Source organism: Aulostomus chinensis, chromosome 6, assembly GCF_037954235.1.
Source record: "Aulostomus chinensis isolate RoL2024-O1b breed Wild chromosome 6, RoL_Achi_v1.0, whole genome shotgun sequence".
Classification (NCBI taxonomy): Eukaryota; Metazoa; Chordata; class Actinopteri; order Syngnathiformes; family Aulostomidae; genus Aulostomus; species Aulostomus chinensis.
The window spans coordinates 12,179,817-12,207,365 of record NC_141325.1 but is presented as its reverse complement, the minus strand read 5'-3'; the positions used below and the strand labels follow the sequence as shown (position 1 = coordinate 12,207,365).

At 39.3% G+C, this 27,549-nt stretch overlaps 2 protein-coding genes across 4 annotated transcripts; both read right to left on the bottom strand.

The window, feature by feature from the left end:
* Positions 1–358: 358 nt before the first annotated feature.
* LOC147260099 (UDP-glycosyltransferase 3A1-like) lies at positions 359–6,460 on the bottom strand. Its single transcript, XM_086206496.1, has 10 exons — positions 5,816–6,460; positions 5,496–5,597; positions 5,256–5,376; positions 4,558–4,721; positions 4,272–4,436; positions 3,906–4,114; positions 3,638–3,783; positions 3,479–3,564; positions 3,131–3,350; positions 359–2,757 (listed from the first exon to the last, which is right to left on the bottom strand). The coding sequence occupies exons 1-10, from the start codon at positions 5,895–5,897 to the stop codon at positions 2,490–2,492; spliced, it is 1,563 nt and encodes a 520-aa protein (XP_086062622.1). The 5' UTR covers positions 5,898–6,460; the 3' UTR covers positions 359–2,489.
* Positions 6,461–7,155: 695 nt separating this feature from the next.
* On the bottom strand, positions 7,156–24,442 carry spef2 (sperm flagellar and cilia associated 2). Of its 3 annotated transcripts, none has more exons than XM_086206493.1 (39): positions 24,252–24,442; positions 23,220–23,322; positions 22,846–23,098; positions 22,486–22,656; positions 22,198–22,338; positions 21,569–21,645; positions 21,217–21,430; positions 20,936–21,124; positions 19,582–19,769; positions 18,702–18,879; positions 18,284–18,506; positions 17,328–17,398; positions 17,182–17,248; positions 17,049–17,083; positions 16,751–16,854; positions 16,362–16,600; positions 16,172–16,250; positions 15,923–16,077; positions 15,631–15,813; positions 15,055–15,188; positions 14,517–14,644; positions 13,964–14,102; positions 13,741–13,878; positions 13,478–13,623; positions 13,333–13,401; positions 13,136–13,217; positions 12,823–12,882; positions 12,588–12,723; positions 11,737–11,862; positions 11,497–11,635; positions 11,193–11,265; positions 10,344–10,500; positions 10,143–10,249; positions 9,328–9,510; positions 8,973–9,065; positions 8,454–8,624; positions 8,153–8,362; positions 7,584–7,709; positions 7,156–7,373 (listed from the first exon to the last, which is right to left on the bottom strand). In XM_086206493.1, the coding sequence occupies exons 1-39, from the start codon at positions 24,307–24,309 to the stop codon at positions 7,308–7,310; spliced, it is 5,211 nt and encodes a 1,736-aa protein (XP_086062619.1). In that variant the 5' UTR covers positions 24,310–24,442; the 3' UTR covers positions 7,156–7,307. The 3 variants fall into 3 exon arrangements, with proteins under 3 accessions (XP_086062619.1, XP_086062621.1, XP_086062620.1); XM_086206495.1 differs by having other exon boundaries at positions 15,055–15,095; XM_086206494.1 differs by having other exon boundaries at positions 22,198–22,296.
* Between the last annotated feature and the right edge of the window lie 3,107 nt (positions 24,443–27,549).

Genomic DNA, 27,549 nt, shown 5'->3' with positions numbered 1-27,549 from the left:
ATGTGTGTGTGTGTGTGTTTTGTTACCTGAAATATTTATATAAAAAATACAAGGCAATAAAATGAACCTAAAAGAAGCGTTTAGAGTGGAAACATTTTGATTTTGGTTTGTCCACCCATCCGTCCACTTATAGGAGCCCGATAACAGGAGTGTGTTATCTCTGGAATGTGTAGAGAGACTTCCTCCAAATTTGGCTCATCCATCCACTGGGAGACTTGGGAGGTTCAACTCCAATAGTCAAGGTCATTGTGACATGTGCACTTCATGGAGGTATTTCAAGTTTATTTGAAATTTTTTTGTCTAATTAATACATTTATACATTTTTCAGCTATTGCAGCATTGTATTATTTTACTCCTTTTGTACTAATGTGGTATTGATGATGCTATGAAAAGTTCAAATGTTGACTTAATCCATCCATCCATTTTCTTCCACTTATTCCTGTTGAGGGTCACAGGGGGGCTGGAGCCTATCCCAGCAGCTACAGGTGAGAGGCAGGGTTCACCCTGGACAGGTCACCAGTCCATCACAGGGCCAACACATAGAGACAGACAACCATTCACACTCACAGTCACACCTACGGTCAATTTAGAGTATCAATCAGCCTCGTCCCCTCTTGATGTCTTTGGACTGTGGGAGGAAGCTGGAGTACCAGTGAGAACCCACGCAGGCACAGGGAGAACATGCAGACTCCACACAGAAATCCAAGAACTTTCTTGCTGTGAGGCGACAGTGCTGACCACTGCTCCACCGTGCCGACTGGCTGCTGACTTAATCTCCTGCACAAAATCCAGGGAACTCTGACTCATCAGTCACTAGATGGGGCTGCAACCTTCCAACAAAGCTGATTTGAACTCTTGTGCTTCCAGGGGCTCTAAAGTGTATTTCAGTCTCCAATCATTACAAATGTGTATATGGTGACCCTCTGATCCCACATCATAACTATGTCTGCAGAAATATTTTAGCATGTAGTACACACAGTACAGTGCAGTATAATATCTTCATTCTCTTATACTGTGTTGCTGCTGGTTTCCAGTGCTACTAAAGCACAATTCCTCAAGACAGGACTATTACTGAGGCAAATTTGTAAGAGTCAAGACTAACAACCAGGTCTCATACAACCTGAGGTCTACTAACAATAATTGACATTAACATTTTGACAACTAAACAGTGAAATAACACATTTTTTGTTTTTATATTATTGGAGGATATTTGTACACTCCACCCACAGCTCATTCTCATCTGTCTCTTCATTTCTTCTGCTCTGTTGTGTTTTGTTTATTCCTCGTCTGCTTCATTAATTTGCTTTTTCTTTTCTTTTTTTATTCTACTTTCCCACTTGTGTCATATTGTTTTGGCTGATTGGCCCTGCCCTCTTTCGATTGCGTGCGAGTCAGAGGAAGACTTCCTGGCACCTGCAACTGCCAGATAAATAGACAAATAGCATGAAGAGAGGGCATGAAGGAATGGACAGCTGAATGGACAAAGAACACGCTGTCCTAATTGGTCATTATTTCCTTGCTAATCTATATTTTCCTCCCTACTAAACCCCCAACACAGATGTAAGGGGTGGGAAGGAGGGCAGGGCAGAAGGGGGGGGGGGGGGGGTCCTGCAAGGCCTTGTCTGCTCTCAAAAGTGGATTGAGCGCTGACCGTGAACATTGCTGTGCACTTTTGTGTCTTGCTGCGGAATGAGAAGCAGGGCCACTGGTAACCAGCAGAGGAGGGTGTAGGGGTCAGAGTTGAGGCTTGCAGGTGGCGATGGTGGTTACTAACTGAGGAACCAATAGAGCATAAGGCCCTTGCACACATGCGGACATATGCAGACAAAGCACAGCTGCAGGTAAAGAAGATTATTTAGGGTTTTCATGTATTTTGAGTACAAAAGTACATAAAGCAACATTCTACACATCCATCTGTCTAACCTTTGTAAGCCTGCAATGCAGTAAAGCACGGGTGACTGCACAGCCAGGTCAAAGCAGCACAGAGGTGTCGGACAATGTGGCACTACATCACAAAGATGTCTTTTAGACGTGGCAGCACTGGGAGGGGAGAGGGCAGGACATGGGTCGGCTCCAGTAAAGTGAAAATACAGTGATAGAGACTTTTCTGGAAGTAAAAAGTGCTCAACACAGAATCAAAGTTGAGACACATAAAAAAGCATCCAGATACTTAAGTTCAAGACAATTTTGTAGAACTTCTTTTTCTTTGTAGAAAGCTGATACTCTAGGGGGAAAAATATGAAACTGAGTGATATCTTCTCTGCTTTTGAGAAATTTAATGGTGGTTAATTCAAAAAGGACAAACTGTGTCCAAGCAAAAGTCTCCATCAACTTACCAGCCTGCTGTCACTTGTGTAGACATTTAAAGATTAACTAAATGATCAGTTCACTAAAAACCTTTGAAACGCAGCAGTTTTCTTTATAATCTTATGCCACACGTTAGTCCAAGATAACCAAATGTCATGCAACTGCTATGTCAACTGATGCTACTATTCTATTTTCTTGAGTGTATCCCTGCTAGTTTTGTTCCTGCAGAAAATCCAGCAGAGAGTTGTGGGTGCACCAAACATCAATAAGAGGAGAAGCAGGAGGTCCAACAGGTATTTCTGGTACCATGGCTGAGTCATGGAGACTGGCCGTAGATGACTTCCACCACCACTGTGCAGAATGTGTTCCACCCACTGGATAAGTCGAAGTGCTGGAGGAACTGGATGGGATTTGTGGATCCTGCTCAGGGACAGAGCAGAAGACTTGAACCTAAAAAGGAAAAAAGATTGGAATCACTACAGACAGTGGGCGTGGTTATGAATATCTCTTTAATGACATCATGATGTTTGCATGTTCTCCCTGTGCCTGCGTGGGTTCTCTCTGGTACTCCAGCTTCCTCCCACAGTCCAAAGACATCAAGAGAGGACGAGGCTGATTGATACTCTAAATTGACTGTAGGTGTGACTGTGAGTGTGAATGGTTGTTCGTCTATATGTAGTGGCCCTGTGATGGACTGGTGACCCGTCCAGGGTGAACGCCACCTCAGGCCCAAAGGCTGCTGGGATAGACTCCAGCCCCCCAGCAACCCTTAACAGGATAAGATGACATCATGATTATTGATGGTCCATCCAAGGTATCTCACCTGGTGTCCTGTATGAGTGTTTGAATAGTGGAGCAGAGCAGTTCCCTGGTGATTTGTGTTGGTCTGATGGTGAGGCCCAGGTCCTTCGCCTCAGCCCTCACTACATTATCAAACTGGTCTCCAAACAGAGGGATTCCCAGTATAGGAACAGCATGGTACACTGCCTGGAGTAAGCTGTTTTGTCCACCGTGGGTGATAAAGAGGCGAGCCTTTTTATGTCCTGGAGAAAGAGGGACCAAATCTACTGAATGAATAAAAAATGTCACTAACTAGGGATGCAAAACTAACTGAAAAAAAAGAAAAGATCAAACCAAGGTTCAACGGATAAACATTAGTGGATAAACAGACCTAGCAAGTCATTGAGAGGGAGCCAGTCCACCAGCCTGAGGTTGGAAGGTTTGTCCAGGTGAAGTGGCCATCTGGTGGGGTCATACCTGCATGAACAACCCAGGTTTAGCGACTTCCTGTGTTGTGAGTGACTGCAAGAGAATGTAAAACTGCGTTTACCTCCAGATCACCCCCTGAGAAAGCATAGACAGCCCATCCACCAGCTCTTCCAGTAGCCGGTCCACAGAGACTGAGGACACCATAGATCCCAGGGTCACAACAATAAAACCTGCTTCTCCAAAACTGGAGATCCATAAGTCAAGATCCTGAGGGGTCCAAGTGAGAAGAGAGGGGCAGGATCAGAGGTAAGGAGAGGCAAAGGAGATCTGTCAGTCTGAAACTGAAATTTGATGCTTTTTTTATGAATTTGTTGATCAAGAGAGGAGACCTGATCCAGAGGCTTTGCAGGTTTATTCAGCAGACCCCCCACCAGCACACTGTAGGGCATAAGAGGCTGGGGGAACTCCAGGGAAAAGTCAGTGTTGAAGGCCCATAGGTCTGCTCTTTGGTGGAGCTCGTCCAGACCACCAGGGGGAGAGCCTGAGTCAAGATGGCGTTCCGCTACCTCCCTAAACATCGACCATACAAGTTGCTGACCTGTCAGTGAAAGACATCATCAGGCACTTAGAGGAAAACACCGGACTGCCAGAAATAGTGAGAATATATTGATGTTTCAGGTAAATATCATCATAAATATAAGATTCCCTTGATGGTATGGCTTTCTAGAAGTATTAAAAGAAACACAATATTCTACCTATAGGAGCCAGGAGGGAATACAAGAGGTTCTTTGCACGATCCCACAGGTCCATGTGGTCAGACAGCTGGGAAGAGCAAACTGGAACATAGGAAATGGATGTAGGGACGGCTATGGACAGAGGACCATTCAGAGCGCCAGGATAGAAAGCTATATAGTGGACACCTGAGAAAAAAAACAACAAACCTGAGCTGCTGCTTCTCTGTTACCATCAACTATTTAGTGAAAAAAAACGACCAATATTTCAACATAATGTTGCTTTAAAAGTGATATGAGTGTCAGGTACCAATTTTGTGTGCCAGGATGAAGGAGCAGGGGTTAAAAGCATCAAGAATAGCGATGTCATAGCGTTCCCTCCGCAGGAACGTTATTATATCATTGTCCCCCAACAGCTTGTCACACTGATAGGACAGATGTCCCATGAAGTTTAGGAAGTTGTTAAAGTTATCTCTGGGAGAAAGAAGAAACAATTATAAGAGAGTGAGTAAAGACAAATGACAAGGGATAAGAGATTTATAAAGCCATTTACATAGTATATAATGTCGTGCTGTTAGAGCGATTGATTTGTTGCAGAGACAAGCACAGAGATAAATAAGGAACTTTAAAGAAAAACAAGAGTTTCTTAGTAATCTATTAGGTACATCTAGATAAAACTATCAGGGTATTATACAGGGTGACCACCTTCTACTTCAACTAGGCTTAAGAACAACCATATTTTTTTTAAAATAAGGCTTTTTAAGACATTTAATGACCTTAAATTCGGAATGATTATTGTAAAATGTAACAGAAACAGAAAATCCAGCCTCTAAAATGACTATTAGCATGAATCAAACCTCTGCCAACATTCTCCGCGTGGAGTGAGGATTTATTACAGGGCTGCTGTAATATGCTGCATTAGTTTTATCTAGGTGTAACTAGGATATTTTCAAGTGAGCGTGCTTCTTGTAAAACTGCTATCTCTACTTCAATTTAATAATGTGATACCTTCCCAGTAGAAACTGTGCTTGTTGCTCCAAGAACCAGTCATTGTATTTCTTAATATAGTCCTCTCCTAAAGACCAGGCGCTGGTCTGGTAACTCTCTGCTCGGCCAGTGTAAGATAAACCTAGCACAGATATGTCATCATTTACGTAAATATCGCAGTTGGGGGACATGATAAGAGAGAATGTTGTATAAAATATCCAATATCTTTCTGGATGTGTATGTGTTAGGTCATATATCTACCTGTAATAACAGGGTTGCCGAGTTGCAGGAGCATGCGGACCTCATGGCCACGCTGTTGGAAATTATGAGCAATCTCATCCAGTAACAAATAATGGCTTCCTCCTGCAGATGACAACAGTTGTTCTAGTACTATGTACTATATAAAAATGCACAATACACTGAAACGGTTTCATAAAAAATTGTAAAAAAAAAAAACCACTCTCTACTTTAACCAGCAGGACATGAGGTTGCTTGCTCTATTGGAGGAAAAAGTTAAAATCAATATCACTCTTGGAAAATAAAAGAGAAATGCGTCACAATGTCTCTGCTCCCCTACTCACCAATTAGACAGACAGTCAGGATCTTGGCAGACTGAATTACTGGAAGAGCCAGAAGAGAACACATCCAAAACACAAGCCCCATGTTGTTTGTACCACACACTGACTTGCAGCCAAAGTCCTCTAAAACCTCCGTAAATAGGCTTCCAGTTCAAAAATAAATGGCAAATGAAACCCTTTCTGTATGAAGATCAGTCCTTTATGAGGTGGGTTGCCTTTTTGTTTGACAATAATGTTAAATCCCAGAAGCAAAAGGGGCAGATGGTCCTATAATTTAATTGATAACAAAAAATGACAAAACTTAGAACAAAAAAGGAGGAAAAAAGAATCCACAACAAATCAGGAAGGCAAAACACTGGAATACGAAAGTAAAACTGAGGAAGATGACAAATTACACAGGCTGCAGTGTCAAGGAGTTCAGGGGGAAATCCGAATCCTCATTTAGGGAATCTAAAATGTATCCGCAATGCTTTGTCTTGCAATAAATGGAAAAGGTCCCATGTTAAAGATGCCGATTGATTCCTTATTATTGAGGAGGTTCTGCGTGCAGGTCTGTGTGTATATGATCTACATGACACATGTGAGTCTCTGTTTTCTCTAAAAGTCAGACGCTCAGAGGTCGACGAGCACTGGACCTGCAGTGTTAATGAAAGGGAGGGAACAAGAGAAGGGGCGGTGGGAAACGGGGGGGCAGAGGGACCTCCAAAGCCCTTCTTGTATCAAATAATAAAAAAAAAAACATTATTTCAGGGCTGTTTAAGAATGTAAATTATTTTTTCATATTATTTTCTTGTCACGCATTTAGTGGTTGTTTTCTGTAAAATAAGTTTGATATTATTTGCCGTGACGGACCCTATTTAATTTAGAATAAGGACAACTCTATAGGCTAATCAGTCTTTAGAAATAAGATAATTTGGCACATAGCAGTGATGTATATCTATGTCTTTTGTGTATATATTTTAAAAATGTCATCTCCTCTCTAGCCATATGCTTGATTGGTAGCCAGCACAAGCACATCCCTGCTAAATGGGCTACAATAGGGCTATGGGTGCCCTGGCAGGCTGTTGCTGGCAAGTCAGGCTTGACATGTAGGTTATCCTGGACAATGCACTCATTGTAGCTGCAACTCAATGATTCTCCATGTCAGAGAGGTCATTAGAAAAACAAGTGAAACAGAAAAACTGCTGGAGTGTATCAGAAAAAGAAAAAGGAAGTCAGAGGGGTCAGCGTGGCCGTCACTGATGTTTCTGTTCTCGTTTCAGTCAGGTTGTCCTTCTTTTCCTTCATGGGTTTCAATATGTTGAAAAAATTAAGAGCCAGCAATTACATTCTATGGCTGCAAATTTATTAATTCAATACTGAAGTAATCAATCAACCTGAGATTAAACAAACAAGAAATTTGAATATTTCAAAAATCACAGTGTATCTTCTATTTTCCAAGGAGTTCCTCATGATGTATATAAAGCATGTATATGAGTTGTGTAAATCTTATCATTTAGCAAACTGTCAAGCTGTCATCATCGCCGTTATCCTGATAGGCCAGGATCACTCGGTGAATGTTCTGAAACAGAGAAAGAGAGACATAAGAGAGGAGACAGAGAGAAACGTTTGTGCAGAAAATCCAGTCTGGCAACAGTTTTAAAAGGACAGTGGCTTCAGAAATACACAATGAGATTAGTAATGCACATTTGATGAAGAGAGAGGGATGGAGATGTGAGTTATGTGTGAAATTATTATGTGACAAAAGAAATGAGTTTAGAGTGCGACTTACTATGAGCTGGTGGTGTACTGATGCGTCCGCCATCAGGCTTCGGGTTAACGGATGCTGAGAGAGAACTGAGAGGGGTACACAGTCGTCTGGCCCGTAGCCCAGCTCTGTGAATATACGCACCAGATGCTAGAGGGCAGCAGAGACAGAGTAATACCATCAGGTCTGCAATGCGACTGAATCTGAATGCTAATACTTTTGACAGTTTTAATGTAACAGTTGAACAACTGATTTTATGCTGATCAATAACAGAATTTGGATCATTCCATAAATGATGATATAAAAGTATGGGTAAATACGAATATATACGTATTAGATTATGACCAAATTAGGTTAATGTTGGCACATCTACATAAAATAATGCATTATGATACAACAGTGCTGCAATAAATTCTCCTTTTATGAGATGTATCGAGTCCCAATGAGAAAGTTGTTTTGAACATAGCTAGGAAGGTTGTTTTCTTTAAGCCGTGACATTTTATAAGCATGTAGTTGAGATTAAAAGTGGGAGTTCATAATATTGTCTGACTGTCCAACTTCCCATCATTAGGGATAGCACAGTCTGGTGCTACCTCAGTGGTCTCCTCTTGACTCATGCAGCCAGGAGGAAGGGGGATGTCATCTTTAATCCTGGTAATTTTATGGCAGATAACAGAAAGGAGAGCAGGGATGGACACTCCCTGCTCCCCCAACAAACTGCTTGATTCACACTCCTCTCCCTGGTATTCATCATCAAGGTCTGTGGAGCTGAACTCTGTGGCCTCCTCTATACTGTGCATAGACTGAGTACACAGTAAGACAATGATATTAAAGAATATTGTAATCTTTTCCTGATAAAATCAAAAGCCATCAGCTCATTATCATCATCATCACCTTGACAAGATGGCTGGATGAGGACTGCTTGAGAGGCTGCCCCATCATGACACTAAGGGCTCTAATGAAGCCATCTTTGGGATCAGGATGGGCTGCAAAGTACTGCAGCATAGACGTGTAGTCCAGACGAGGTGGAGAGAAAGAGTGGTACGCAAACAGCTGGAAAAAAAACTAAAAGTACACAAGTTGATTTATATCATGTGGCACATTAATGTAGACATTCAGTAAACACAGGACAAAAGAGTTTTATATCCAAGACTATAAAAGAAATCAAGGTAGCTTAATGACACAATGATGACCATTACCTTTTTGATTTTAAAGCTAATTCCTGATAAGACACTCTCTATGACTGTCTTTAAAATAATATATTTTACCGTAATAGAGATAGTAATGCATCCTGATGCTCTGTCACCCAACTTACATCTACATTTATTCTTTTCATATTTCACGCTGCTTATATGGTAAGACCCCTAGATTATGAATTAATCAACCTGTCAATCAGTCAATGTCTGGAATTACCTTGCGAAGGTTAGCCAGACGATCATAAGGAGGAGGCTCAGAGGGGTCCTCAGGGACTGGCTGGGGGCTCTCATTGGGAAACCACAACTCTGTCTAGTGACAAAAGAGGCAAGACAAATACATTTATCATTTTACTGAGTGTTTAATGTCATGTACAAGACATAATATGTAATGTATAATGTACATGTAATGCACATATGTGCATTTAGCTAAGTCTTTAGTCACAGTGACATGTATCTGTGTTGAGTTGACATATGGCTTTTGGGCAAATGTTGATCTATAGTTCAAGGATTCTAAATATTCAAACTACAAATATAATGCTGGTCTAGTGTTTATGTATCTGTTAAAGACTAACCTGCAGGTATTGTTCATAGTTTAGATAACCTGTGTCACGAGTATCTGCTGCCTTGAAAAGTTGTAGCACAACTAACAGTTGTGTTATGGAGGGAAATGGCCAAGGGAGGGCGGCATTCAGCAGGAATTGACGCCAATTGATCAGCTGGTATTCATCCTTCAGCAGACATACTATTTCCTGTAACTACAGACAAGAGAGAATACACTTCAGTGCAGTATGTGTCTAGTGTTCGTACCTCATCTATGCCCTTTGCATTCTACTTTCTTTTGGGCTGTAATTTGCATGCTCCATTTTGATTATATAATCATTATATCGATTGACTACCAAGATGCATCGTTTCTTTGTTTGGTACTTCAAGTTAACAACAAGTAATGGTTTGTCTTGGTCCTTATCGCTTAAAGTGCTTTTGGGAAGTACAGGGCAAAATTCCTGGTGGCAAATGGCAGCCACAAAGTCTGCACATATATGAAAGATATACTCCAATCTTTAACATATAACAACAACCAACCTAGGACAAATAACAAATCCCTTACAAGAAGAATGATCTCAGGACTATGCAATTGTACATTTTGAAAACCTACTTTTTATCACAATACCTGTAAAACTATATACCTGACTCATTTAAATTCCAATGAATTGCAGTCTTGTCTCATTCATAGCATATATGGCAATATTTGGTATACACCCCTATACAAAGCAGACTTTTGGCACTAATATTTTTCTGGTGAGAAACAACACAAGCAAGCACCAGCAATATTTTCCTTAATCTTAACTTTGGTTTTTTAATTTGTGAAATCTGCACCCTTGAAGCAAACCTGTGCTTCATTGATGTTGCTCCAGGATTTAGGTAAAGTGTCTCTGCCCAGGTTCATGGAGATCATTTCCCTGAGCAAGTTGAAGAATGCAGAACTGGAAATGAAGCCTGAAAATTTAGAGAGGATGTAAAAAAGAACTGATGGATAAATCAATGGATGGATAGACTCTAACACATCCCAGCTTTACTCCTGTGTATGTACCTGATGGTGCTACTTTGTATAAATGTTGGTAAAGTGCCGCCAGCTGAGTAATGGTCAGTGTGGACTGCATGGGTTTCTCAAAAGGAAGTTGACTGGGAGGGGGAGGTGTGCTGACCATCAAGTGGGAGTCTCCGTTCAAATAGAAGTCAGTGCATTCCTGGAGAGAGCAAATAGGTAAGGATTAAAAAGGTAAAGGTTAAGTAAAATAGATCCTCACCTAATGTTAAACCTGTCAGTCTGGAGGAACAAGTCAAATTTCATGCTGCAGTAGCTACCTTCTGTCATGGTCAGTGTCTTGATTTCCTATTTTATGTTGTGGTTTGTGTCATGTCTTCCTGTGTGCACCCTTTTGTCTTGGTCTGTCTTTAGTTCCTGTTTTATTTCAAAGTTCAAGTCTCGTCTTCCTGCGTGCGCCTAGCTGTGATTACCTCATGTGTCTTACCTATGTATGATTGTACCACCTGTGTCTCGTTTCCTTGTTTATTTAAACTCTGTGTTTCCCATTGTCTCTTGTTGGGTCACTGTCGCAGTCACCCTCCAAACCCTGTTCCCTGCTCCTCCGTGTTTTCAATTAAGTCCTTGGTTTCTTGTCCTTGCATTGTACTTCCTTTAATTGGTATTTTGTTTCCTAGTGTGTCCAGGACTTAGGTCTGTTGACTCTTTCAGTTTATACTTTGTTTTCTTCTGTTGGACTTAGAACTCCCTATGTTTTACTTGGCCTTTTTGTAATAAGTAAGTTTTGTTTGCATTTGGGTCCTGTTTCCCTGTTATTCCTTGACACCTTCCCTCAACCCTTTGGTATTTAAATTCTCCGACACAATACCTGAGGAAAATCATGACTTTACCTACCAAAACCAATTCATTCTGCAGCTTAGCACCAGACTCTATGTGGTGGCGCACCACGTCTGCAAGCTGATCAATACTAGGAAAAAAAGGAAAAACAAACATGTTTTCTACATATAATTGCTGACAAAAAAAATCCTCTGTACATACTTAAACGTGTTAATATTGGCTCTAAATAGGATTAAACCTACAAATGTTCTTGTAACACGTAATATAGCTTATTCATAGCAACAATAAAACATAGACAATACAGCTGTATTGCAGCTTCATATACTTTCAAATATGTAAACACATGCCATGTCCAACATACCTCTTCATTTCTGCAAGATAACGTGTTTCCAACGACTTTTTTAAGTCACTAAAGATCTGTTCTGCTCTGCTTTGCATGGAGTGCACCAACACCAGCCCATGGCCTTTCACCAGCTTAATGCGTACCTTTGTTGCATGCTCTGCAACATACAAACACAACACAAATATATAAGTATATAGACTTTGAATATAAATAGTCACATATATAAGCACAAATTACCTCATCTTTACGTGATCATACCTTCATGATTCAGTGCAGCAGCATATTCTTTATGCATTTTGTTTTTGACTTCTTGGTTATGAGTCTTCTGCAAGTTTTTTTCAGCAGCTGGTGCAGGGCTGACAGAAGGAGATGAAGCTGGAGGACCTGCAGAAACATGTCATTGATAGTGAAAGTCGTCATACCAAACTGCATTCCTATGGTTCACAATACCAGCACAGTGGGTTCAAGAATCCATGAAAACAACACTATCAAAACACTAATTGAAAATTTGACAAAATGCTTTCATCCAGAAATCTGTCTATAGTGTTTTTTTTCTGTATTTTGGGCAAACCAAGAAAAAAAACCTGAGTGCAGTGAAGAGGAGAATACGCGCAGCATTGAGCAGCAAAAACCAAAAAAAAGTCTTTATGCACCATCTTTTTTTTGGTAAATATAGGGTCTCACAGGTAAACAGAGTCACTCTATTTCTTAGGCTAATAAATATATCTGAGGCGGCATGGCTCAGAGGTAGAGTAGCAGTCTAGTAACTGAAGGGTCGCTGGTTCTATCCTCACTTCCCCTGGTAACCATGTCAAAGTATCCTTGAGCAAGATACTGAGCCCCTAATTTCTCCTGATGGCCCTGCGACAGACATGTGACCCATCCAGGGTGAACCCCGCCTCTCACTCAATGTCTGTTGGGGGGAGGCTCCCGTTAAGGGTCACGGGAGGGGGCTGGAGCCTCTCCCGTGACCCTTAACGGATAAGCGTTATAGAAAATCGATTGATGGGTTGAATAAATATATCTGACTTTTATATCTTAAATATCAATATACAACATACATTGGGTATTTGTCACACACACACACACACACTCCATCAAACACATGCCTTTCTGTTTTTTCGATGCCTGCTTCCATTTATTCTTTTTGTTTGCGCTTCCAGAAGCCTTGTCCTGCTCCTTCTCTTGTAGTCTCTCCTGGTGCTCTGGTCTCTCCACCTCCCCCTGAAGAGCATCTGCTGACATCTACACACATACATAGCACTAACATCAGTAACAAAAAAACCCAAAAAAAGCTACCTCCACCATATGTTCATTCACATAGTCTCATACAACAAACCTTACCAATTTGCTGATTGCTGTGAGTGCTTCCTCATGGTCAGAGATCAGCTTCTCATAGGATGGCTGGAGTAAACAAAAATCACCCTTATAATATATAGTAATATTGAATAGTCTTTTATGAGAGTGTTCTGGATTGTTTGAAGGAACAATTTCAATATTCATAATGAGGTTTCTTCTGTCATGTCAAAACAGAGCTGTCTCACAAAGAAGCACATTAACATCGACTTGACTAAAGACTGCAAAAATTTCACAGTACATTTCAGTACAACTGAATATTAGGCACATAACTGAAGCAGGGAATCTGACTTAAAATAACCTTTTCCGGTCCTGCCTGACCCTGGCAATTACCCTTGTTCACCATTTCTGAGGAGTCAGGGAGTCTGGGGAGGAGTGGATTACTGGAACAGAGAAGGAAGTTTTTTTTACATGAACTTGTGTTTTTGTCAGTCACTATATGGAGTGTGAAATAAAATAGACTGCAGACTATCATGTGTGGTACTTCTCCTCCTTTACAGTTTAGACTTCCTGTTGTCCTCTCCATCTTCCTCCTGAGTACACACACTTGTGGCCGGTGGATCTATACTGTTGAGACAAAATTATTCTGCGATTAGTATCCAGAACGTTTCAATTCAACTATATCATATCCAAATACTTTTGCCTTTCTTCGTGGTCCTTCAGATCGGAGGTATCCAAAAGGGGGATACAGACAAATTCACATGGAGGCTCTGGCAGCAACTGATTGCGCATGCTCAAATAGTAGTCTCTCAGAATACAGAGTGTGTCCTGAAAACGGTTTAATTCCACCTAAGCAACACAACAGAACAAGCACATAATCATCAGAGGGGTCGTGTCTCTTGTGTGTCTAAGAATACACACAATAGAAGTGATCGAGGAAACTGTGGTTAAACTAAAACATGTTACCTGCATGAGTCTTGAGTGATGGTTGATTAGAACGGCAGTGTGATCCTCCAACCACCCGTTACCCATAAGGGCAGCCATCTCTCGCTCATCCCCCTCCTTACGCTTGTCACTAATGTCCCATAAACGTTCACGCAGGTCCTATACACGTCAGAACAGTTCCACACTTAGTTACACTACTCCATTGATAAGATTTAGACATCTCCATGATGCTTTTTATTCTTACATCCAGACGCTGATGTAGCTCTGCTTTGGTCTCCTCATCTCCTCTCATATCATCAGGTAAGTTGTTGAAGTCCTCCTGCCACTGAGACACTAATTCCTGCTTGAGGTCAGGACGGCTCAAGTACTGCTTGTACTCCTCTCTACAAGTATATTTTTTAAAAATGTAGCCTTACCAGAATAATTTCATAATGACTTCCATCTACATCATTTTTTAACACATTTTTGACCATTTTAGACAGTTTTTAGACAGTTTGTATTATTACTTATTCAATCAGACATTGTCTGGTTATGTTTATCTTTTAATTCCTAGCGCGATTTTACTTGCCACCTTTATGACATACTTGGTGAATAAAGTGACTGATTCTTGGAACATCTGGGTTACTGTACATACTGCTGTAAGTTGTGATGAAAAATAAGCAGCAAAGAAAGCGGCAAAGATTTAAAAAAAAAAAAAAGGTAAGCAGAATTTTGAAATGTTCAGTTATAATCTTAAGTATATTTCCATAACCATATAAATAAACCACATACACTCCTTAAAAGGCCTGCCAAAATACCTGATATTGAATAATTGCCAGTTAATGAGACTGCGTTCTGAGCGGAGCTCCTGCATCACTGCCTTTACGTTGCTCACATAAGACTCACAGACTGTGTCCCAATGGTGGCAGAGGTACTCAGCGATCTCCTACAGAAAGAGGTACACAGGGGAAGAGATCAACCAACCAGGGAATATAGCTGAATAATCACCAAAACAATATACATATTTTAAATACTGTTTGTTAAAGCCTGGCTGAATTATTTATTAGGCAAATAAAGTCACCATTGGGAAAGGAAGTGGGGTATAAGAAATTATTCACAAAGATATCACAATACATGTATTAAAAAAAAAAAAACTGTCTCTGAAAGCCAATATACCTGGTGAATCACAGGATAAATCAGGCTAGGGGCCATAGTTTGGCAGCATGTAGTGAGTGTGTCTAAACATCCTGTCACATGTCACAGGTGATGAAAATTCTGATTTCTCAGGGAAGGAAAATATTCAAATGTCTGTCTAATTTTTTATATAAAAACCAACATATGGAAGCTGTATCCCACCAAGGGTAGTGTTTCTTCCACGTAGACCCAGCTGGATAAACCTGGATCAGGAGAGGAAGACTTGAGAGGGTCCTTTGCTTCTCCTTGAGAATTCTCATTTGTCAGTGAGGAAGCTGATGCCTTCTTTGACTGACCTATTCATTTTACCAGACAAAAGTTATTTAATCTTCAACAAAACATGTGCAAGGTTAACAGAAATATATATACAGAATGTTAAACAATCATGAAACATAGCGTCATGGGAAGTGATTAAATAAGATCAATTACAGATATTGGTCATAACTTCTTATTGATGGATGATCAACACACAACAGTAAAATAGATACGGCTGATAATATGTTAATGACCTTGTTCTGGTCAGTCAACACCTGTCAGAAAATCATAAAATTAAGACATTCTTTGGTTTCTTAATGTAATTTAGAGGGTCTGTTTCTCAATTTTATATCTGTTTTATATCTCTAAAACATAAAATATGCATATATTTCACCAAGTCATTATCATTATCATTGTGAGTTTTCTTGAGAGCTGTCTTTTCTGATCTGAAGGCATTTTAAAGGAAATCAAATGTCTACAAACTTCTGGGAGAATTTGTGTAGGATGTGGAATTCACACATCCTTCCTTTTCCTCTTTCAGGCTAGAGGAGGAGTCTGTGGGGCCTGGATCTTGATTTTTGATGGTGGCAGCTTGGTCTACAGGTGCAGCTGTTGCAGATGTCCCTCTCTCCAACACTACATCTTCAGCAGAGGAGCTGGCAAGAGCTGATGTCAAAGTATATGAATGTATTATGATCTCTGTGTTCCAGAGATGTCTTATTGTTTACTATACAGCCTTTTGGAAAAGAAAATGTTTTCACTGTTAACCTGTTACCTTCCTGTCTTTGTGTCATAACTTGCTGGAGGACACACTCCACCTTCTTGTAAACCTCCTCCTCCTCTACATCAGCATCAACACGAACCAAAATATTTTGCTTCCCACCAAACCATTCCTCAAGTTTGGGCCAGATGTCCTGGAAAGCAGTGATCCTTGAGGTTGAAAGGGGATGTTAGACAGGAGACGCAATATAAAAGTGTAGTAAAGTATTCATCCAAAATTTTGAATTAATTGGGTTTTCTTAACCTGTGTGGAATCTGTGCCAGAGACAAGTTATCTGCCAGATGATAGGTTGTAACAGCAGAAGCAGCAACAGTATCAGTACCTTATCAGAGGTAGAGAGGTGGAGTATTAGAGTATGTACTATATATGCATCTAGTCAAAAAATTTGGCTCAAACTCAAACAGTGATTCATTCTACAACTATTGTAGTGTACCAGTCTGATTGACTGCCCTCCTGGCAGTGCACTCATCTGAAACATCCAGCAGGAGAGCCAGGTCCAGTGCAGGTGCTGGTGGTGGTAGTCTGGCTGGATTGGGATCAGTGGCGAGGTCTGTCCTACTGACTTCTCTCTCTATGTCTACAGAATCACTGAGGGCTTTCTCTAGCAGACAGGCCTGGGTGATGTCCACTGGAAACCCATCCAGAACCCAGCTTGACTCTGCTGGAAGCTGCCTGGTAAACATATTTCACTGGTCTGTATTTGGTTTCTGAGCTTCTTCCCAGTTCATGTTATATCTTATTCTATAGATTGTTGTCTTCTTTGTTTTGATCTCACTGCTCATAAATTCTCCATACAGTATCATACAGGAATATATGTAGTACCTGATAGCCTCCACTATAATATCAATCACAAGCTCATTGGGGATGGCATTGCCTTCTCTCAGCACCTTTTCTGCAGCTCCTCCCTGTACAGCCCGGTTGGAAAGCTGGGATACAGTCATAGAGGCAGGTTTAAGCACTTAGCAATGAGTTCATGGAAAAAAATTCTGTTATGGTATTAACACTTCTTCTCTAACTCCAGGATATGTATTTTCATTAGTCTGTATTTAAAATACAGGCAATATTATGTGGATGTCCATTTAAAACTGTCAGGCAATCACAGCAGCATACACACTCTTACCTCAGTGTTGTCATTTTGCTCCTGACCAACAGGATCTGTAAATGCAGTAAATGAAATACTTAACATGCAATCCATGTCAATTACAAGTAAATACAAATAAAAACAGTCAATCGTACTGACTTCAGTAACTCACCAGACTGCAGCAACGGGGAGGACATTAGAAGCTGGTCTTTATCTTTTCCTTCTCTTTGCTCCTTGACCTGTGCATGTGTTCCATGAGATGTAAAGTTAAAGACCACTAACTCTCTTTATCACTCTTAAAAATGCTCTCTTACTAACCTCTCCATTCCGGTAGGCAGTCAGTGCCTCCTCTATGAGTGTGTCCGCTGATAAGACATGGATGCCACAGGCTGAGGCAGAAAAAATAGACATACTCAAAAACAACAACGTAAGATGCACTCACTGGCAATGCCACATTATCCAATATAAGTACAAATAATTCTATTGCTACAAAGCTTTTTTTAACACTGTCAGAGAGATAATAATTCCATTTTTTTATCTGTTTATTTAGCAGTCATTTTTCAATTGATAAATCTCAAATACACATGTAGGTAAATATTAAATATGCTACAATGAAGGGGGGGCCAGCACAGAAAATTATGGGCCAGAGGCCAAAGGTAAACTTATTGTGTTAACAAAACGCCTTTTATCTGTATGTATCTCTGTGCCTTTTTTTGGTTGGTTCAGTCTTGCTAAACTACCCGTGCAATCTACCTGATCATATTCTGAAACACTAATGCAATGTATTCTATAAGTAACTTCATTTTTTACTATTATGCCTGTTGTTGTTATTTTTTACATGTGCAGGCCAACTGGCCCATCGGCCCAACTTGGGCCTCCCCTTTTTATAATCATTGTTATTCTTCATATGTTGCAGTTCATACTGAAGTCATACCACCGATATATTTTGGAATCATAGATTGAAATGCTTATAATACTCTGCCCTGTTCATGTATGTAGATGGAGGGTCTATATATCTGAAACCAATCTGAATATAATGCATACCTGTTCAACTAAAACCTAATCAAATTACATGGTTGAATTAAAACCTCTGATATTATCAAGAGCTGTTGGATTGAATAACTTTAGAATATTCCAGTGTACCTAATACAGGGTGTTCCCCTATCCCTTTACTCAAACTGTTTCTAGTAAGTCTTTCAGAAAAGATGCAGTTATTAAGTGTAGCATTGTGTCAGTGAATATGTGTAACTCTGTTTGGATAACATGACAAGTACCTGTAGCAATCTTGGCCAGACAAGTGGTCTTGCCAGAACAACATTTTCCAAGGACACAGGCCTTGAGCTTAAAGTGAGGGAGTGGAACAGAGGAGCATTCCATGGTTGATGGATGGACCATGTTCCTCAGCCTTGTGATTATATGTCCTAGAATGTTGTTGTTGGTTGGGGGAGAGCTGGTCTCCCCAGCCTCCTCTGGCCATGTCCACTCACGCACCATACTCTGACAAACAGAACAAACAACTAAGAAAAGCAACAATTCAAATGCAATACTCTGTATGTCAAAATTTGCTTTTCACACTTCTAATCATGCTGCTTTTGAAATCAACATTCACAGTGATGTTGCCAAAATATCATTCTGGAATCCACACACACATAGCATACAGACATAATGTACACCAATTCACTCCAAACTTACAGTATAATCATCATAGTCCTGGTTGTTGAGTATCTCCCTCTTCTTAAGCTCTACAGGGTCTTGTGCTGTGGACAATTCAAGCCCTGGCTGCTGGCCTTCCATATTTATAGGCTCATAAAGAGGAAGGCCATTGAATAGCAATTCTTTCCACTCTCTCATCAGCTTCACTGGAATCAGACTGGACATCACAAACAACATTTGACAGGAGGTCAAGCTGGACTAAAGACAATGCCTTCAACAATGACCATTAATATCTATTCAAAATATATGTGATTGTTATTATAATAGGGCCTAAAAAAAAGAAACTTAATTTCTCAAAATGACTTATCTTGCTATGATACAAACATAAAGCCTTGGACATAAGCACACAAATAATTTCTATATTCATGTTACACAAAGTAATTGCTATTTATGGTTTTGTGTGCATGCATATTTGTGGTACGATGAATTTGACCATGAGAAAAAGACACCAGAGTTTTAAAATTTCCAGATTTTATTTGACTACCGATCATGTACAAATTTTTTTTTTTCAATATTGGTAATTTGATAAAAAGTTTTGACCCACATCTAAATTAGCACTGGATCACAATACTTCACTTTTTTAAAAGTTTCAGCTCTTAAATGCTGTCCTAAAATACCTCTTGAAATATTTCTCCCACGAGACAAAAAGAAGAAAGAAAGACATAACTGTTTAACTCTTGGAGTGAGACGCCTGATTATAACTGTCATAATAATACTTATAATCACCAAATGACACAATAAAACACATATATATTCTATATGTTCATTTTTCAATGGAGCAGAGGCCAGAATGGAAGTCATAAGACAAAAAACAAACAAACATGATGCATGTTTCAGTGAAAGCAGTGATGTTACATACTTCCCAGAGAGCCGGCGATACTCTCCAACCTTGGTGGCCAAGTCCACTATCTGCTCCAAAGTCTCCCTGCAGATCTTACAGTGCTTCCTGTATCTGCTCTGAGCACGCTCAGCAGCAATCCTGTTACAGAGTTCAAGCTCCACTCTGATGTCCTCTGCACGGTCCAACTTAGCCTGTTGAGCCAGAGCCTACACCAGGCCCCAGTCACAAAGATGAAATGAGTGGAAATGGTAGCACATAAATGCTAACGTTATAAGTAATTAAAATAGGGGGTATTACATACATTTTTTTTAATGTAAGAAATTCATTCGTAGGTTTTAAAGAAAAATGTCTTGCAGAAACAAGAGTCGATGTTGAAGAATACAGACAAGAAAGGTTGAACTTAAAATACAAAAATATAGACAGAATTGCTGTTAAATGATACCTCAGATGGCTGCCTCCCAGTTTACCTACAGACTGCAACAATAATACTCCATAAAAGCTTTAATACCTATGCACATTAAATATATAATTCCTTCCTTAAATCATCTCTCTAAAAAAAGATGTTTTTACTTTTTAGATTAAATAACAATCTGAGATTTAATCTCACAAAAATCTGGTAAACTAGCATCTAACACAACATTTAACATTTTAAAGCATGATGGACTAAGACTGGCATGCTTTGCAAGGTGCCATCATATGGCCTGATGTTTTGTTGTTATTAGTTTGCATGAAGGATCAAGTAAAACTTAGGGCAAATTTCATAACATTTAGTAGAGGGGTGGACAATGACTCAAGAAGAACCAGGGGATTATTTATCATTTTCACTGATTTCACAGGAAGGACCTCTGTGGGAGAAAAAAAGCACATTTACAGTGATCATATATATTAATGTGTAGCACAATGATGCCCAAAGCTTGTGGGCCAAATTTGAGCCCCCATCAGATTTCATTTGGCCCACCAGATGTAATAAATAAATTAATAGAATCTGACCAGGCAGCATGAACTGGGATACTTGGTGAAGAAAAAGGCAGAGACTGTGACATATAGAAAAGGAGCATTTTAACAACACAGCGTGTGTTCAGGTTTAGCCTACGGCCCATCCGGATCCAAATACAAGTATACAGATCCAGTGAAAGATACTAGATATCTGACGCGGGCTACCGCCCTACGAGTTGTTTATTACTTGATTATGCAGACCGACTACCTGCCCCTTTGAGGTCCCTCAGGATCTCTTTTTATGCTGTTTACGAGTACACAATAACACTAAGCCAATCCCTCTCTCCGGATGACATTGATCAAACAATTGCTGACACGGCCTAATACAAGAACCAAGAAAGAGGATTATTCTCCTTGTCTTTTCATCCTATCTCACCGCCTCCCTCTCCAGAGCTTCCTGGAAGTCCCTCTCTCTCCGCTGCTGGTACTGCTGCTCTCGGAACAGGCGATTCTCCCGTATCACATCCTTCTGTGAGCGTACTTGGAGGAGCTGCACTGCCAAACGTTGCTCTTGCTGAGTCTGGCGAGTAAGGCGTTTCACCAGCTGCTCTTCTCGCCACGCCTCCTGCAGGAAAGGGCAGATTGATCGATGATATGGCTAGAAATGTTTGCAGTTTCCCTTTTCTCATCAGCATTAGATATATTAACATTTCTCACCTCTTGAGCTTCATGAGCCTTCAGCTGCTCCACCAGAAATCTGTCTCGTCTTCTCCCTCTCTGCTCACATGCTACAGCATTCTCCTGCAACCTCTGGCGGATCTCCTGGATGTATTTGCTATTGGACTGCAAGATCACCTTTGTTCCTCTTTCAGAATCCTCACGGCCCTCATGGCTGCCCTCAAGCGGGGAATCTCCTGGGATTGGCTGACCACTGGTGGATTGAAAAGATTTAAATCAAATAGGAAGTCACTGCGCTTAAGTATGATAGTGATCTCTCATGTTTTCAAATAACTGAATTAAAAAAAAAAATCTTAATACCGCACAATACATAAATACCCTTTTCACTCACCCTGAAGATGAAGCAAAACTAGAGGTAAACAGTTTCTTCCTGTTTGCCTCAAATTGGGCTATTTCACTCTGGATTGTCTGCATACACAAAATGGACAGAAATAACATCAACATAGGGAAGAAAAACATCCCAACTCAGTCCTTTGTTTAATTTGTTTTGACACGTGTGTAACATGCAAAAATTCCAACTTGCAGAATGACAATAGATCAGAGGGACTGTTTTGTATCCAAAAACGCTTCAGAGGATCAAAAGAACATCCCGCTAAAACAACTGCTGTGAGTGGAGAAATGCCAATGTGGAAAGAAAATCAAAATAAAAAGTTAAAACTCATTAAGTCAAAAACAAAATCAATACATTTTTTGGTACATTGTTTTTTTTTTTTAATTTTCGTGTTATAAAACTGTTGCCAAAGAGCTAGAAACTAATACCAAAGATTTGAGATGTAATATGTAATGTAGTTTTCATTTTGTCAAAATTAAAAAAAAAAAGACCGTTAAGGAACATGGATCAAATTCAAGGTACTGATATTAAATTTTTTTAAAAGATACTTTGACTCTTCCAGTATGACACAATAATAAGAATTACTCCATGGATTGACATCATGAAATCACTATCTGTTAAGAATTGACCTGTGCTTGATGTTCTCTGCGTCGTTGCTGCTGTTGCCTCTTCTTTATGTTGAGCAGAGAAGTGTAAGGAGGTGGCTTTGGCATCTGGACAACTGCACCCTGGTAACAAGGCATTATATCATTGTGCTTTTGACGATACACCTGCAACATACAGTCCCATGTCATCAAGAGCAGCACTAGCATGACAACTTAAGTGTAGGTGTCCAGCAAAAAGATAATGGATAAATTACTGTTTGTGCATTATTTTCCATCATTCAATGAATACAGGTACATCATTTCCTCCAGTACCTTCTCAATATTTGTCACTCTCTTCTCATCCTGGATTTTGAGTTGTCTCTTCTGCTGGACTGGCTGAGTCATTAAAGACCTCTCATTCAGTTGCTTGCATTTCTCCTCATAGTGGCAAGAAATGTTCTGCAGCTTCAGCTCTGTATCACGTTTAACCACCTGGTGCAGCTGCTATATACAAAGAAAGAACATACGATGCTTGATAATGAGCTAATTCCCTGCAGGGTTAAGTGGCGCTGGAGCCCATCCCAGCAGACATCGGGTGAGAGGGACATCCTGTACTGTATGACAAAGTTGGCAAAAAAAAATGAAAAATTGTAAATGCTGGCGCAGTGTAGGAATACTTAAGACTCAACTTACATCACAGTAGACTTCATGCTCTTTCTTGCGCAGGCCTGCAGTGGCTGCAGGCTGCATGATTTCCATCACTGTCCGTCTGATTTCTGCTTTCTTCTTTTTTTCGAGTGAGACGTAGAGCTGGTAGAGGAGATGTGTGGCAACGCCTTGCTTCTCCTGCATCAATCCATGAGTGGTGGTCACATCAAAGGAAATCCCCAACAAATGGAGAGTAGGCTCAATGCGGGTAAAATTGTTCAGTCTGGACATGGAGGTGCTAAGGGGAGAGTATTAAAATGACAAGCAATTGTAATCATTGTCAATTACTCCTCAAATGTTAATTTGAGGAGCCAACTGGAATTACAGGAGCATTGTGAGGCACTTTAGGAAAAACTTACTCTTTCTTCATAAACATATTGAAATCATTCTGCAAATTATATTTATGCAGAATCTCCCCAATGAGGTAACCACTGGAAAAATCCTTGGCAAAGGTCTTTTGGTCTGTAAAAAGGAACACGTAATCATTCATGCAAACAGTAGCAATCTCAAAATGTTACATTGCACAGGACAATGACAACTTATGATGTTGGACAGCAGTTATCAAATGTATTCAAAATGAAAAGTGTGAGCGGCTGTCAAAACAATTCAGACTGTCATCTTAACAGAGTAGTGGAAAGGGTTTACTCATGTAAAAGTGGAAATACCCAAATAAAGAAGTACTCAAGTCAAAGTAAAAATCTTCATTCAACATTCTACTTCTGTAAAAGAAGAGAAGAATTTGATATTTTACACTCGAAAGTATATCTTCATCAGGTTGTTGCCTGGTCATCTATGCAAAGTAACTAGTATCTGATGAGTTGAAATAAATGTAAATGATGAATAATGAAATGATAAAAAGTACAATATTTCCTCTAAAATGAAGTGGAGTAAAAGTACACAGTCTCCTTAAATATAAATATTGAAGTAAAGCACAGGTACCTTGACATTTTACTTAAGTGCATAAGTGGAATACAATAAATTTCTTTCCACCACTGTCTTCTCATGATTTAAAGAAATATGATCATAAGACTTTCAATCAAAAAACCTGACAATTTTGCTCGTAATTACAAGTTAATACGTGTTTTTTACATTATCTTTCATTGCTCCTCAGACTTTTTTTTTCACTTTTATCTTAACCAAGGAAAAAAAAAAACAAATTACAAAATGAATGTTTTTATACATAGTTAACCGTTTGTCTCTTTTTTGGTTGGGTGGTCTTACACATTTTACCAGCGTTAGCTTGGTGCCAGTCTCGTGTCCTGCTTCTGAGGTAAGACGTCCTTTGTTATCCCAAAGAGAAAAGGTGAACTGGTTCAACCATCCAGTTTCATTAGCATAAATTAGCTAAATTAGTAGGTGCTAAATCATAAGTTAATATAAATTACACTTACCAACAACTTTTGACAGCCGAAGCTCGTCGTTCAGCCACCTACACACTATATCCGACATCTTCTGTCTTTAAAATTAAACTCATGTCATTGCCTGCCTGTTAATTTACATGTTGCTATTGTTGATGACTCTTTTAACCATTGACGCAGGGAAAAAAAATCCAGGCGGACGACGTTGCCTTGGTGACAAGTCAACAGGGGTTGACACGAGCGTGCCCTCATGAGAGTAGGCGCGGTCCACTGGTCCTGGATCAGTATTTAGTATGGCATCAAAATTACGATAGGAGTGATTCTACGACAAACTGATCCAGAATCTGTTCATTATCCTATTTTAAAAGGTCAGTAGGGACTTGAGTATTTTTAGCTACTTATTACATCAAAGAATATCCACCAATTGGGGAGCAAAATCAAACACACAGCCGCAGGACTGCTAAATTAAAATATTGAGAATATGTATTCTCAACATTTTAATTCAGCTATATATATATACATACATATATATATATACATACATATACACACACATATGTACACGATTACTCCTGCGATCTTTTTAATGTTGAATAAACGTGTATTAGAGCAGAATAATCTTACAATTTAGTAATATAATTTCTCATTTACAAAGATTGACATGAATGCACGAATAAGCAATTACTTCTTTTTGTAATGGGTAGAGGAATATTTTAGTTTGAAAACTTTGTTGACCAAACTGCATTTAAGCACTGAAATAATACATTACCATAGGAATTTGAGTCATTGTGAATTACCCAAAGCATCTTTTTCAGTCTTGCGCTGTGTAAAAAGTTTTCACATCAACACATGGGACAGCCGTTGTACACTTTTTGCTGATATATCTATGACCAATAGGAGTGTTTTTCTGCAATACATAGTATCTGATAAAATAGACAAGCCTGTGGAAAATTGAACAACACTGACAAAATGACCAGACAAATAATTTTATTGTCCTTACACAAGTAGCATTTCAATTTGTGTTATGAGTGTTAACATTTCACTCGGAAGACATTCACTCTCAAAACTTTCAATGAATAAACTCCAAATATCATGTATCTTAAAGCAAATACAACAATATAAGCCTTCTCAGGTGAACATAACTTCAGTCATATCATTATGCTCAACATTGGTCAGTGTTAGTGATTTAAAGCTGTAAGGTAACATGAAGTTAAAAGTATTGCGAGCCTTGGTTTTGTAGTAATAGTTTATACAGCATGCAATCAATTTAGAAAATAGATATAGGCAAGGGTACCCTGCTGTATAAATGATTCAATCCTGATGTTGTATAGAGTAAACATTGGTTCCAATGTAGAAATAAAAAATAGACATTTGAAAAAAAATGTAATGGACTGCAGCATGAGTCTGCATTATATAACCCGGCCAATATGTCTGGCAAAGCAACTCTGCAATGACACGATATTAATGCAAAGCAGGCTAACCTATTATAGCAAGACGGGATTCACAACTCTGGTTTACATGATTTTCTGACACACTTGAGCCATATCTATACATTGTATAAGACTATCTGGTATCATCAGTCAAAACATTTTTCATTATACTCTCAAGAAAGCTGGTTAGTCACCATTAGCTCTGTTAATATATGGAATATAATTTCTAAACATATAATTATAGAAGAGAAACAAAGAAAGGGAACATTTGTTTATATACAGTAGTGTTGTAGAACAAGAAATTTCGAGGAAAAGTTATGACTTTTGTTGATCCAACTCAACATAAAAGCATGTAACACATAGCGTTCATTGGTTAGTTTCCGAAGCCCCGCTTTATCAAAAAAGAGGGCTTTAAAGGAAAACAATTGGCAGCCTTATTTAAATACTCAAAAACTACATCCACCCTTTACCATAACATGAAGGGATCACTGATCTCTATACAGTAACCTGACCATCTATTGCAGCCATTTGAGATATAGACAGAATTTTATCGATAAAATTAAACTTAAGATCGATGATACATGTTACATAGAAGAGGGGATACAGTTTTCTCAGTAGTCAAAGAGGACTGCCTCTTAACAGTTGATCATTGAAGCCATCCATTATAGATGGTCAGCATTCATGTCACAGTAGTTTGTCTTAAAGCTTGTAGGGCTGGAGCCACTGAGACACTTGAGGCCACAAGCTGCCACTTTGACAAGCCTGTGCCTGGTTGAAAAAGCAATAGTAGAAAAATTAAAATGCTGATGAATTAGAATGTCAAAGGAAAATCTTAGCAGTAATCATACTTTCGGGCAGCAAAGTCATTGCTGCTTCTTTGACATTGGAGGAGAGCAAATGGAGTTAGTGTACTTCCATTAGTGGCCTTGTGTTTAGACATCATTACGGCGATACCAACATCTAGCTATTATCCACTTCGTTTCCCCACACTTGTCAACAGCAGCTAAACGGTAGCATTTCCCAATATACAGTTTCTCTCTTGGTCCCTTTTTCTTTAACCCCTATTCCAAAATATACAAGACAGCCTCAATAACAACTTCTAATGATTAGTCACATTTTTTTTTTGTCTAAACGTTAAATGTGGTATAGATTACTCTCCATTTAAAAAAATAAAGACACTTTCAAACATTGCTAAAGCGTTATTGAACATTACCTTTAAAAAAAAACAAACCCACAGCAACCAAGAAAAAAAGGCAATTCATTTCTACGCAAAGTACAGGGATGACAGTAACATTATTACCATTAAAATGAAAAACCTTAAAATTTGGATTAAAACTGGCCTCATTATTACACAAGGGCAGTGTAAAAAAGTAAAAAAAACTAGCTCACAAGTGCTTATGCTATAATTTCCATTATGAATAATAAAGGAGCAAGGCAGTGTGTGTGAAACGTGACATGGTGCAAATGACTGGAAGCATAACATTTATCCAATTACCCTAGCTCATCATCAGTCCATCACATGTAACAGGAAAAAAAAGGCCCTGGCCTGATGGTAAAATATGAAATCTTAAGTATTGCTACAAAAACAAAAAAAATACTGGTTAAGGAAGACAGAGAAATAACATTAAAATCAAAAAGTAACAATAGTGTTTGTTCATTAAATTATACCAGTTTATATTCATGTTTTAGCTTATATCAGTGTATCTCCACAGGGTCGTCACTCAGACTGTAAAATAATTCACCTGTGTGTGTGTGTCTGTAAAATAAGTACTAAAAAAAAAAGTGCATCTTTCTCTTAATGGCCAACTGTTGCCATTATACAGCCAAATGCCTTTATTCCTTTCAGTAGCTAATCAACTGTCATAAAATAGGCAAGATTTTCCCATGAATGGGCCAGCAAA

What these genes read in the sequence shown, in the direction of transcription:
- LOC147260099 (XM_086206496.1), bottom strand. Translation starts at nt 5,897, where the DNA reads ATGGGGCTTGTGTTTTGGATGTGTTCTCTTCTGGCTCTTCCAGTAATT. An exon ending in CCTGACTGTCTGTCTAATTG is followed by an intron (nt 5,598 to 5,815) that starts GTGAGTAGGGGA and finishes TGTCATCTGCAG; the next exon opens with GAGGAAGCCATTATTTGTTA. An exon ending in GCACAGTTTCTACTGGGAAG is followed by an intron (nt 4,722 to 5,255) that starts GTATCACATTAT and finishes TCTTTCTCCCAG; the next exon opens with AGATAACTTTAACAACTTCC.
- spef2 (XM_086206493.1), bottom strand. Translation starts at nt 24,309, where the DNA reads ATGTCGGATATAGTGTGTAGGTGGCTGAACGACGAGCTTCGGCTGTCA. An exon ending in CTGGCACAGATTCCACACAG is followed by an intron (nt 16,078 to 16,171) that starts GTTAAGAAAACC and finishes TTCAACCTCAAG; the next exon opens with GATCACTGCTTTCCAGGACA. An exon ending in TGGCAATTATTCAATATCAG is followed by an intron (nt 14,103 to 14,516) that starts GTATTTTGGCAG and finishes ATATACTTGTAG; the next exon opens with AGAGGAGTACAAGCAGTACT.